Below are 14,634 nucleotides of genomic sequence, written 5' to 3'. Positions count from 1 at the left end.
CATATAATGCCCGTTCATCAGATGGTTTTTCAGATGGATACAAGATAGGTTCAAGATAGGTGCAGCTAAAAAGCCCGCCTTTATCGTAAAAACGAAAGAGAGCGCAAAACGGGACAGCGCGATATGTCGCAATGCGTCTTGACGTCACCAACGTCGCTGGTGGGATTCGAGGGTTGATAGGCAAAGAGTGGGGAGTCCAGATGAGGACCATGCGGATGCACGTGCATATTGCCGACAAGCCACTGCAACGAGCCATCTGTCGGCCATCGCGACAAAGTGGCACCGAAAGCACATCCAGCACTGGTAATTCAATCCTCCTCGTCACGAAGCACAGAGCCAATCGAAATAATTGAATCGATCTTTTGAGAGGCAACGTGCAGCATACGCATCTGCACTGTGAAAATTATTTCGATTTGCATTAAATAAATATAATTCTTTTATTTTTCAATGTAAAACTTTGTAGAAAAAATTTTTAATATCACTATTTCAGTATAACAATATAAATGTTTATATTAAAAAATTTTTTAAATAATAAATCTCTATCCAATGTCATTCCAAGATCTTTTAGTTTTTTGAAATCATTTAAAATCTTGATAACTTTCACTCTTTCCTCTAATTAAACGTAAAATCCTATTTTTGCCTTTGTATATTATACCCGAGATATTATTACTTTAATAATTTACTGATAATGCGCAATCAAATTCTTGGTGAAAGGTTTCACAAGTGACTAATTTGACACATATTTCGTTAATGTCTCATCGCTGTCTTAATATTCCCGCAAAATCGCCGCGCTTCAAAAGATCGAAAGAAGAAACAGACAGAATGAATTATTATCGCCCTATATCGAGAAGCATTCGAGACGTTATCCTGTGGAATTACAGCGGCAAAGTTCACGAGGATAATAGCGTGCAACCTCGGGAAAGATCGATGATCTTGCTCGTTTAGGAACTTCCGCGAATGCCGGCGCTTAACGAGAATTCAAAAGGGTTGAGGGTCGGCCGCGTCGCCACCGTAAAGGACGATGCTATTTTGGTCCCGTCCTCTCTCCGCTCCTCAAGTCCTCACTGCGAACGGCGAACTCGGTTTTCAACGCTATTCTAGAACTCATATAGCTATATGAGCCGCGAGAACAGATGACGTACAATAATACGTGAAAACGGTGCATGATTAATTATCACCTCGTTGCCATAGCGCGCGTTTCGCAAATACTTCATCACGATAAGTCTCGCAATTGACTTTCTATGGAAAAAAGTTCCAATATACTTCTCAACTAATGGTATGGTTGGTATGAGATTTTCTCCTCTTAATGAAAAAATTAAATTAAATAATTAAAACTGAAATCTTCTCTGTTTGCATGCAACATGCTTGTATGTACATATATGTATAATCCTCGCTAATACGTTAATATTTTAGATATCATTGATGCACACAGATAATATGGATTCTCTGGCGAAAAGCAAATAAAATTTAATAACCAAGCATACATCGAAAATACATGTAAAACAGTTTGTTTCACACTAAAACGAGTAGATGGCTCCACCCACGTCTCGTATCGAGGGTACACGTGTGTTACATTCTCGTTCAAGATGTAGGTGGTAATTCTGTCGATGGGAACAGAATTTCTACGTTCGTTTAAAATATCAAAAGCTTTTTAATATTATATTCAATTTAACGTAATCGTTAACTTAAATTTTGATTTATTTCATCAACTACATTTTTTAATTTAAATTTTATATAACAATTAACAAATAGTTATTGAATTTCCTATTTTTTCCTTTAAATCTTCTCTTTTTTCACGTCGTTCCATTATTTATATTAAATTTCTTATAATACTCTTGTATAATACGCTTGTACCCAATTATCTAATACATTTAGCACAAGACAAAAATTTATCTTGTAACAAAACTTGAAGTATCTCAAGCTGATCTTGAGGAATTTCACGTTAAAAACACTTGCGGCATCGAAGGAACAATAGCAATTGACCAAACCACACATACGATCAACAACCTTTGCATCCTCTCACAGTGCACTGCCACACGCGTATGCGTGTGGCTTTGTGCGCGCGCGCGTGGAACCTCACTGGTGCCACATGTCGTATTGATTCATCGTGAAAATCATGAATGAACGTAATTTCTTCAATATCTGAACACTCGCAGTGCTTTCTCATGAGTAAACGAATGAGAATCGGCGTCGCAAATAATTGATAACAGGGAAATTAATCTTAATGAACGATAAAATATTTTGTTTGATAGTCGCAAGAGATAAAGAAATTTGTTATCAAAAAGTATTATCTTGATTTGACTCTTCACAATAAATAGATATTGTTTTCTGAAAAGTTAAGATACATCTTGATAACGAAAAGAGAGAAAAATTGCCATTAGTTGATTGTCGTTCGTTCGTTTGACACATCAATATCTGTCTAGTGTTCCCTACAAGACTGAGGAGCGTTGATATTATAATATAATGCTTGAAACGCGCATTACTGATATCCCGAAGGAACGTACTTGATTTGTCTACATTTAGTTTGTTTGAAAATTGTCGATCTCGGTGTTAAGAGCCATCACTATCCATTAGAAGGCTCAACCTCGTATAGCATGCACAATGAAATTGAGTTAATAGAGGTAAACCTCCCTCAGGAACTTCTTGCGACAACAACAGCAAAGATGATGTCAACGACGCTGTATACAATGAGATGATAATATCCAAGAAAGGCTACAAAATTCGGAAACAATTAAAGCGCAATCTAATAATAAATCGCTTTTAAGAAGAGATCTTTTTTACATTTCTACACAATTTTTATTTAAACAATTCAAAACTCTTTAAAATTTGACATTAATGCAGTTATTACCAACTTAGTTATATTAACAGTTTAAAATGGAAGTTTTTGATACTTCTGAAATGTTATATCTATTCTAAATATCACTGAAGTGTAAGAGATAATTTTTATTACTTTTGAAAAATGAAACTCAACATTATTTTTATAACGTGGAAAAAATATAACGTGCGGTAGAATATATTTTAAACGATAGAAGTATCGTCTATATCGTCACGTCACATCGTCCATCATGCAAATCATCACGACACATTGATTGCGAGCGTGTCGTGTCGATTGTTCGTGCTCGATCCTCGTCGGAAGTTTTGCACACGCGATCACGTATCAACCAATTGAAGTCTCACGGACTTTTCACTGCAGGTAAATTAAAATTTCGAGGAATTTACATAAAAAATTATTGAACATTTGCTTGGAATAATTTTTATGTTTTACTTTTAAATACTGTATAAAAATATTGTTAAATCTATAATTACTGATAATTAATTTATATTCAAGAATAATGGGTATTAAAAACGTTATCCTATATCTTTTTTATTTATTATCTTATTCTGTATTAAGCTAATGTTTCTTTCACTATCGGAGTTCTTATATACAATTCGCAGTAATTGCTGCCAATTCGTCGAAAGCAAATCTCAAGTCACAATGGAGTCTGAGGAATATCGTCACATTGTTGCTCTAATTTGAACTATTAAATACGATAGGAAATTACTGATAAATACCTGCCGCAGCAAATGCGGGAAGGACAAAGAAATAGATTAATTAACAGTAATTTGTGCTATCTTATCGCGCGGTCAGATAAATCGTTTCTTTCTTATATACTTTACTTGCTGCGTTTCCGTGTTCAATTAATCCTTCCATAGACCTTTTATAGATCCATCAATATAAAGCATTTCATGTTTATATACACTGAGAAAAAATGTTGTTAATTTGACTAAATTTTTCAACTTGATTAAATTTCTTCATTTCAAGTATTTATGCATTTAACTTAACATACACACTTAAAATACATAGAATACTTAAACTTTAATTTAATTATTTATATATTTGACTGAAATACATAAATAGTTGAATTGAAGATATTTAATCAAGTTGAAAAATTTAGTCAAATTAACGATAGAACCAAAAAGAGAACGTAACAAATGCCAACATTGATCAACAGATTAGATGCGCATTTAACAATGAATACAAGGGGAAACAATGTGCTGAACCGGTGCCAATCTGAAGTTATATGGCAAGGAAAACTGCCAAATTCAATCGTTCTATAAAACGATCAATAGAGGACTTGAACCACAAACAGCTTTTTTATTACAACTTGTTTTTTTCTCGTTTTTATCTGTTTCCCTTCAACTTTCTACAACTTTTCCTTCATCTATCGAACGGTGAAACTTTTTTACCGCAACAAATTTTTATGTCTCACGCTTAAAAGTCTCACATCTAGTCTTATAAATATAATGTAAATACCTACGTATTTGCAATTTCTTTTACTCTCGCCTTCACACGTGACTTTGATCTACTTCATACACGATAAATAGTTCAAAAATATTTAAAATATTTATTTTATGTGCCTTGTAGCAACAAATTCAATCAATTCATACAAATTTAGAGTGATGTTCATTATATTGATTCATTATATCTTAAGTTAAACACTATTTGCATGCTACAATTGTAAAAGAATAAGATTCACTGCAAACTTTAATTTCTATTAATCTATATAAAGTACTCGCGTGGGGATTAAACTGACTTAGTCGAAATTGTTAATTTGATTGGATATGTAATAAAATATTTTCAAAAATATGGATTTCTTGTCATTTCTAATATAAAAAAATTATATTTTATGCTTAAAACACATTTTAGTTTATCATTACTTAAATAAATAAAATAAAAGTTCTTACGTCAAAAACGTCACGCATCAGTGACTACAAAAGTTAATAACAAATTATTCATTATTATTATTATTCGTACTTATCATATTCTATGTTTGTATTATGAAATATCGTGCACGCGTTGATCAAAATTAATATATTTTAAATTTTCTTACACAACGTGAATATCTTACACAACGCGAAATTTGATGGAAGCAGTTGAACGAACAATATTCGGTAAACGAGTATTAAGTATTAAGTATTTCCAGCAATCGCTAACGGAAGGAAATAACAAACATCCGATAATAAAACGTGCAAACGCTGTGAAAATTGCAATTTTAAGATAAATAGCGCGATTCATAAAATATTCTTGTGCTTTCGTATATTTTTATCAAATTTTATTTTATATTAAACGCACGCAATTGCATTATTTAATGTGTTATATAAAGATGCAGAATCACCAGCAAAACGAACAACATAGATAAATATATTCAATTTATAAAATGCAAAAATATCGCGAATTCTCTTATTATGATTATGAATATTACAATTAAATCTCATTAATGATATTTTGCTATACATTTCTCTTAATAAATTTTCAATTAGAAAATCTCTAAGATCTATAACTTCAAATTTAACATTATTGCTCCCATAAATTTTAAATTTTTGTTAAAAATATCAATTACAGGTAAATTAAAAAATTTGTGATCTTTTTTGAAGAATTTTGCATAAAAACAGTAATTAATTTTTCAAGCGCGATCAATACATTCTCGTCACAAACTCCCTTTTTTTCTTACCAAACAGTTTCCTCTCGTCCTTAATTACGCGAAAAATTTCGTAATAACAGAATGCGCCAAGTTAAAATATATGTAAAGAATTTATCACAGTAATAATAAAAGAACATATTACTGACATTTGAATATTTAATTTTAACTACAGATATAAAATAACAGATGAAAAGTGTGTAATGTAATTACACTATTTTTGCTTTTTTAATATAAAAAATAACGTGGCTTTATTTCTTTTTCTTCTCAAAAATGTAAACATTTATGTTATTTAAAATACAGATCGTCTTCTGATATGTTCCTTTCAACAAATCTATGACTTTTTCACAATACATCCCTGCACAGTCGCTACACGGCATGCGTGAAATAGTTACACGATTCACGCGGCAATCATTAGCAGTTTTTATCTTTTCCGTACTCGGTACATAATCGCCTCGTAATAATGTTACACGCGACGCAGCAACACGTGGCACGTTATAATAATCGCGTCTCTACGATTTTCAGACTCTACTAGTGAGTGATTTGGCAAGCTGCTTCCTGATGTCTGCGATAGCAAAGGCCGAAGAATAGACGAGAGAGAAGGGTAATTGGATTAACCTCGCCCAACCCTTTTACCGATCTCTCAAGTCTTGAAACCGGGGAACTTAAGTTAAGTGGTGACCGCATTCGGAAGTGTCAGCAAAGATTTCCGCACTGAGGCCCGTAGCAGGCTAATCGAAAATTTTAGTCCCTCGTGTGACAGAAGAAGCATTTAGGTAACTGTTCTCAAGTACCATTAAAACTCAAGAGAGCAATGTGTCCTAAAGAATATTTAGGAGCTAGAGTATAATAAGATTACTCTATATTACTACGCTTTCCTTAACTATTCACATTATTTTTGATTAATCAATTATGTGTTAAAACATTTATTTAATTTGCTTATTTATTATAAATTATAACTGGTTATTTAATACTTTGTTTTTAAACACAGAATAGTCGATTATCTTGATTAAATCATTTCTAACAGACTATCTTTATTACTTTATTCTTTTTGCTGCTATTAGTGGAGGAATAGTGGCTTTGAATACGCTAGGATTCTCAAGCTGCTGAAACCGAGGATTATGCTATATGATCCGTGACGATGTGTCAATATTAGTTTGCCACAACACTTTGCTTTGTGCATAGCCTACTTCCCACGGGAAAGAATAGAAAGAGGCTATTGAATATCCACAGTATTATATTACTATATACAGTGTTGAACACGTTACATGCATACATACATACGTGCGTGCGCAATTATTTGAAACGACTTTGTGGGTATTATATTAGAGCAACATATGTGATTTGTTTATTTTTCAAGATAATATTTATTTTATTATCATTAAAAGCGGCAACTTTTCTATATTATATTTAATTCATTAATATAAAAATTTAACTTTTACCTTAATTTTATAAATATAAAACATTTTCAAGGAAAGAAAAACAAAAGAAACAAAAAATTTTTTTAACTGATCCAATCCTCGATAAATCCTATATATTCCTCGATATCTACTTCAGTATTATATTACGTAGCAACGATGTGTTCTATTTGATTGAAATAAAACAGCTGCACAGCGACCTAAAAAACTTTTGAAAACAGCTCTACTCATAAAAGTTTCATGGGTTTGAAAAAAACTAATATGCATTTATCATACTGCCATGATTTATAAAACTAATAAAAAAAAGTATATTTGCTGTATAGATAATACATATTCTCCTAAGCATTCAATGTGAACGTGTAGAAACATAGAACGTGTAGGACATAAAAATTCACGAAACCTTAAATCAAAAATGTGAATGCGAGGAGGACACGAAAGGAACAGTCGAAGAACTCGTCACGTATTCCAGACCTGCACTAAGAAGTCTTGTAAAACTTAATATTTAAAGCACGTGCAAGTATACGAAACATTTTCTGCGCTAAGATAAAGAATGAAGACAAGAGCAGAGCAGAGCAGAGCGAGAGAGCGAGAGAGAGAGAGAGAGAGATAATATTATTTTTTAATAATATCGATGTTTTACTGAAGTGTCGCGTTATCACATTCATTCAGATTGATTCAATGACGTATCGTACAAACACATTTTGTAACCTAACATAGGCATGTAAACTATAGGGATCACTTTTATCCTACTCTTTGCTTTTTGTAGGATTTATGGAAGACACGCAGTCACGAGCGACGTTGTAACCGCCGCCTATGCAGTCTATTAAACATAGATAGGAATACCGCATTGCCGTGAATCGGCGCGAGGTAGTGCTAAAGGTTTGCTGCGCCCGGTTTCTTCCTGCACATCAGGGGTTCTCCAAGAGTCACCGCAAACAAAATTCCGATTCTCATTATTGTTTAAAATAAATGCTCTTATATAAGCACTTTGATTACAAAGACTCGAATGTTAGACACATCGTTATCGCCTCTACAGCATGTTATTCTATTGACAACTTGTATTTTAAACAAAGTAACAAAAAACTAACTAAGCATGTCTATATTTTAAACGTATATTAAATATATGGAATATATTTGGAAATTATTATTAAAATTGATATTTGGTTACTTTTATTATTGCAATTTTTTTATATAAACTATGAAATACCTGGACAGTATATTTATTTGATAAACAGGAAATATTTTATCAATATTGGTTTTATTTGTATTTTCTAAATATTCTCCTTCCCATATATAAATATTAAAAAAATGTAGAACTTATAATAATAGTATGGTCTTCAAATATTACAAAAATATTTTTAAAATATTATATCAATAAACTATATAAAAGTTGATTGATGTTACCTTAATTATGATATAATACCAAATACTGTGTTTCAAGATTGTTACTCGTTATCAAATATCATAACATTGAGTGAATAATATTTTGCTTATATAGATAGACAATCGTTAAGATTAACAGCAGATAAAAGATATTACTTGGTTTCTTGAGAACCGCTAAAGAGCACAAAACGACCATGCGGACAGACTCGCACAGACTTTACGTAGAAACTATACCGGATTTCTACAAACTATATCGGGCATGCTATATAGCTACGGTATATAATGATAGTAACGAAGCTTACGAGTCAGTGTCGGGTCACAGCCTCGCTCTTGCCCTCGGCCTCGTTCGTTATTCTTAACGTCATCGCGGCCGCAGTCAAATCTATGTGCGTGTCTCTACCACCGGCTACCACCACCACAAAGCCCACCTTCGCCTTCACGCTTGCCTATGCGCATCACCTCGGCATCGGAATGCTTCCACCAGTATTTCACCCTTTCTGTTATCCATTCGTCGCAATTTCGCATTCACGATACATTTCTTCGCTTCTTCCCTTTTAAAGAAACTGCGAACGTGTATCTCTTTCTGAAGGCGACCATACGTGTTATAACATCGCGTTAGAAAAATGCAATTCTATAAATGCCGAAACGATTCTTTCTCGTTTCTTTTTCTTTCTTTCTTTCTTTTTTTAAAGAATTATTTTCACCCTCAGCGTTTCAAAGTATAAGTATATGTTTTCTTCGTGTACAAAATGCCGTTTGGAAAATCATTTTATCGATTGCGAATGGTAACGCTTGTCAGCATTGTTTCTCTCGTGTCGGTTACCGAAGTATCACGCCCCGTGATTTACATTTCCTGTTATACTCACGCATACTCTACATATATGCACGTATATGTAGATCGCACCTATCTACAGAAATCGTTACATGCACGCGCTATTACGCCAGGAAATACGAGGACATCTCATTTAGATGCAATAAGAATATCGTATACATTGAAGTTAAAGTTTACATGAGTATTAAATCCACTCAAGAGAAGCAAATCGTAATTTATTCGCAGACGGCAATCAACATTTATTAGCTCTAAAATTTAGAGTGAACATGTTCATCCATGTTTCTCTACATGAAGATCACACACAAAGATCTCGGCGTGAAATGATGTTAAGTTACATTAGTTTGCATTTTGCGCTAAACGTGTAAAAGAATACGCGCTGAAGCATATGCATTCGAAATGGCTAAATCCGGTGCCGGAGAGCGAATAACGTAGCGCAATTTCGCTCTCGCATAGTCCCGAGTGGATCGCAACAGGTGCTTAGACAAAAGATACGGTCTAGCCAGTGCGGGTCGGATTCAGAAAAGCTTCATCGCGCTCAGCCGACCAACTTTCGTTTCGATGATGGACGTAATGAGGATCCGGCTACCGCTTCTTACGCCAGAAACGCTAAGTACCCGCCTTCAAGACGCGCTTTTGTCTACTATTTCGGCCATTTAGTCGGGACAAATTATTTCGGCGTCACTAAAAATTGTACTAGAAACCTCTGTCATTTCTAAATAAGAACGGACAGAAGCCACCGCTAGACTGCTGCGAAATACCACGCGACAGGCTTCCGCAAACCGTGAAAGGTGAGTGATCAAGAAGAAATATGTTTATTGACACTGTCAGGTTTACGTTTGTTTGAGAAATGTTCTTCTTAAATTGTACAATGTACATACAGGGAGAAGAGATATATTTGTGAGAGCAAGGAACATTTTAAAGAAAGAAAAATGTGACTGAGATAACCTGCCTGGGGTATGTTACAATATCTTCAATCTTGTCTGATAATCTTACTAATACGATACAATCATCATTTTTAATGTTGATAATAAAAATAAAGAGAAAAAAAAACATTTGATGATGATATGACATAACAATGACCATACATTTTATTCTGCAAGTCGATTTGTCATTTGATGAATTCATGTAGAAAAGTATATAATTGCGTTTAGAAGATAATAATTACGTTTACACATAGGCATAGGCGATAAGCTGTGTGAATAAACGGATTATCTTACGAAATGTCAAATGGTGAAGCAATTTTTTCGGATTTTATAAAGATTATATATAAAGTAATAGTTCGTGAAAATAAATGTTATATATTATGCAAAGTTATTTCTTCGTTTATTGCTTAGAATTTATACTTTCGAATATACTTAATTTCCAACATAGGTCAATACATTTCAAGCAAGTGAGCTCAGAACATATGTTTAATTATTGTATAAGAAAGAGCGTATCATACGTTGCTTTACGCGGTTATTACTAAATGCGATTAGAAGATTTCGTAAGAAAAGAAATTCAGGATGAATATATTGATATGGTTCTCTCTCTTATTTTTCGCGTGTATCTCGACTATTTTCAATTTCGTTGTGCGTGTGCTACACCTTTAATAGCGCGTTTATTACTCTCCTCGCATTGCAAGGATGTATTGATCGCGATAACAGAATATATAATAGTAACAAAATGCAATCGTGCTATTATTAACCATATATCAATTACATGGCCCATTTATCATTTTATTCTGGCCACACATCCGTAAAAAAATGCTTAAATCAGATCTCAAATTTCAAAAGTGCAATTCGCTAGAAAAGCATTATAGGAACGTAAATGAGGTTTTGTCTTAAAAATCTGTGATCTTTCCGAGTTAGTATGTATGTATATCAAGCGGTGTTCGTAAAAAAGAATTCGCTTCGAGGAATTTACATGAAAAATGCCGGAAAGAAAACAAATTCTCCCCCATAAGGGCCGTCGCCGAGCGACGAATCTTGGAACGTCATAATAAAAAGAAAAATTCTCAAGACAAAGTAAAATTGAATAAAATTTATTTACAGCAAAAGAATATTTTAAAGACAAATTCTAGATAGCGTAAGTCTTAACTATCATAAATTTTTTGAATTATTTAATACGGCATATATTGATGTCTGCGACTTTTCATTTGATTATATGCATGCCAAGCAAGAAGATTCAAAATTCAAAAAACCTTTTTTCTTAAATTTGCAGTCTAAATTTTAATAAAAAATCATATTAAATCAATTATAACATAAAACTTGATTGGAATTGAACGATTCACTTCAAGAACGGTACGATCCTTTTACGTCAATATTTAATATTTTAAATTTCTCATTTATATTTCATTAATATCACGAATACTGTTATTGTCGTTTGTATATAAATGAATGGACGTTAAATAATTGCAATTTTACAGCAATGAGCGCGAAACCGCGTTTGTGAGAAAATAATAGACAATGTCGGAGCCGAGGGTAGTGTGGACAAGTGCATACATTTTCACCAAGATCTAATGAGAGACAAATGTGAAACGAGAGATTTGCGCTTCGATTTAATTTTGCCAGTATGGGTAGGTAAATGTGATTTTCCAGCTTCTGTCACTTTCCGACCGCAAAATGTGACAAATTTATCGGTTGTCGGACATTTTAAGCGTATCTAGCATTCACATCTATCGCACTAACTTACAGCCAACGGCAAGAACAATCTAACAATCTTTCTCTTTTATCTTAGCACTCTTTTAGTAATGCTAAAATAATTATAAATTCTAGTAATAAATAAATCAAATAAAATTAGTAAAATTTAATCCAAAGTCTTAATAAAATCAAATCCAAAGGTTTGCAGAATTTTTAATACACTTTGTAAAAGTAAGATTGTAAAACAGTAAACGCTTTCACGACATTTCATATCACATGATATGCCGATCAACTTGCTTTTTAAAGAAAAAGCGTACAATTTCCTCTTGTAGTCTCTTTTGCTTTCTCTATGATATACGATATTAATGTCCACCCGCGCATCATGTATCAATCGTTAAAGGCGCGAAAAAAAAACGGAATATTACGATACATTACGTATCACTTCCAGCTATTACTAAATCATAATTATAATAAATTCAATCTCAGTTCGAGCGTTCAAGTTGAAGTTATTTTAAGAACAAATCATCTTTAAAAAAGTCTTTTTTTTATATTTAAAACATATTTATCCGACATTGTTACAATTTTTAATAAACACATGAAAAACTTTGCAGGCAGTCAAAAGTAAAAACATGATACAATATCCATAATACATATTGTTGTTTCAATTAGTACGCACATAAACTACAATAAATATCGATTATCTTTGAAAATAATTGCAAGAGCACATTGTTTAGCGATTATTGGAGAAATTATAGCTATTGGCCATCTTCTCTATATGGCCAACATACTCTAATTTACCCTAATCGTTATCCTAATAGTCAAATCACCATATCCCATTTTCACATTTTATTTCTATTAAATAATATTTCTCAAAATGTTTTATCATTTTTATTACTCAATATAAAACTAACGTTTTTTTACGTTGTCATTGTCATAAAAAAATAAATGACATTCTTCGACAATAAATGAAAATATGTATACAATATCCTCAAATACTCATCTAAAACACGACTGTGTGTTCTCAAGAATCCCTAGGCATAAGGGCATTTCTCAACGTCTTTCCGCCATCGTTGAAATTCCTCGCGGCGAGTTAAAATTGCTTACAGAAATGTTTTTTTAATAAGCTGATATAATCATGTCTATCTCGTCCATATTATTTGTATTATTGCAAAAGGGAACATTACCCGACGTACTGTGACTAACAAGTCTATTTGATGAGAGCGTCAACAAAGAGTGAGTGAAAACCAGAGAAACTTACGAATCGCGAAGATAGATGATAGTGTACAAACGCAATACACTGATGGTTGCTCTGAACAACAAACTTATTCAGAGTAACTGAAACAATAACGGAAGAACAATGGAAGCAATGGAGAAACGAAATGGAGACTGCTTCTCTATTGTTAACATCACATCGGGCCTACTTCGCGCTATCGAGATTATCACACACTGACTACATTTCTAAAACAAGACTGAATCTATAGGTTTTCTAACAATTATAAACTAATCTATAGGACTAGAACTTACAATCTGAAATAACTTCGCAATATATAAGTAAAAGAATTCAAGGAAGATGCAAAAGTGAAGAATTAAAAAATTCGAGCTGCAAAACACAAATAAAACTACAAAGCAAAAATAGATACGTAACATATCGACGTACAGCGAATACCAATATCTACTAGATCTACTCGATAGCTGACTCGTCGAATTGAAAGTCACTCTTCTCGTAAGATCTGAACACTTGCGAGGATTTAGTAAGACGATCAAGTATCTCAAGGAGGATGACAGGAAATGAGCGTGTCTATAACTCGATCTCCCTGCGCAGATCGACTGCTTCCTTCTTTCTCGACGGTGCGCCGTATTTGCTTTTGTCGACCCTTCAATGAGCAAATCAAACTCGTCGAGTTTCAATCATTTCACGCTTCGTCATTTCGACAAACGAAAACTTTTGACAGCAAATCATCTCAATAAGTATTCTTTTATACATAATTTCAGCTTCATGCACACGATGCTCAATAAACGTTTCGTCTGTATTTAATTTGAAATACATATATGTGTGCCCGCACTTACGGATATTGTTTTTATTTTACTTATATATATATATATATATATATATATATATATATATATATAAAATAAAAATAAAAATAATAAGAGAGGAGATTTTCTAATAGAGTTGAATGCACTCACTGATTGAGCGTCCGATCGTTGCTGCCGGTGGTCGCGGAACCCTGCACCCCAGAAGTGGCAGCGGCGGCGGTGGACCCCGAGTCGTGATGTCTCCGTTCCTTGTGGACGATGCCCATCAACTTCATCCACGGGTTGTTGGCCGCATGGGTGCCCATGCCGCCGCTCTGCCACATTGCGCTCGCCAGCCTCGCTTCTTACGCAGGAGCCCGATCTGGGCTCCGACTTGTACTCGAATCTGGCCGCGAACGGCCGTCTACTCGGACTAACGTCCTCCTCCTTCTCCGTTTCGTCCTGTCCCGTCGGATCAATCCTTTCCGACGGGAATTTCTCGCTCTTCGCGCCTTGGGAGTACCACGCGAAGAGCTTGGGACGTGCCTGGCTCCTTTCAGAGCTCTCAAGCGTCTCAAGGATACAAATTCCGTAATCCTTCCAGTCTTCCCAAAGCTGGTTCACAGAGATGATCTTTACGTCCTCGCGGGGGCCCACACGGCGCACCTGCAGCTGCACTGGCCCTGGGTAGGTGCGAGGTGCCCTGCGCGGCCCCGTAGGCTCCCTAGCCCGGCCCCCGAGCACCTCCAGCATCTAATCCTTCGTTTCGTTACAAGGCTTTGTTGGCCCCGCACTCCCCGCCTGAACACCACCACCACCACCACCACCACCACCGTTCCGTTTGTGCACCTGCACTCGCGTTCTTCTCTCCTCACGCTAGATTTTACAGCGACGTTTAAAACATCACT

The 14,634-nt window shown here is 34.3% G+C and overlaps 1 protein-coding gene across 1 annotated transcript in view; it reads right to left on the bottom strand.

The window, feature by feature from the left end:
- LOC105838359 (potassium voltage-gated channel protein Shaker) overlaps nt 1-14,201 on the bottom strand; it is an 88,262-nt gene extending 74,061 nt beyond the window's left edge. The window contains exon 1 of the mRNA XM_012683871.3: nt 13,898-14,201. Within this exon, the coding sequence (XP_012539325.1) occupies nt 13,898-14,070 (173 nt within the window). The 5' untranslated portion in view covers nt 14,071-14,201. The remainder of the gene's footprint in view (nt 1-13,897) is intronic.
- Nucleotides 14,202-14,634: the final 433 nt, after the last annotated feature.

This window comes from Monomorium pharaonis, chromosome 1 (assembly GCF_013373865.1).
Source record: "Monomorium pharaonis isolate MP-MQ-018 chromosome 1, ASM1337386v2, whole genome shotgun sequence".
Lineage (NCBI taxonomy): Eukaryota > Metazoa > Arthropoda > Insecta > Hymenoptera > Formicidae > Monomorium > Monomorium pharaonis.
Note: the sequence above shows the minus strand (reverse complement) of the source record. Positions and strands in the feature narration are given on the sequence as shown.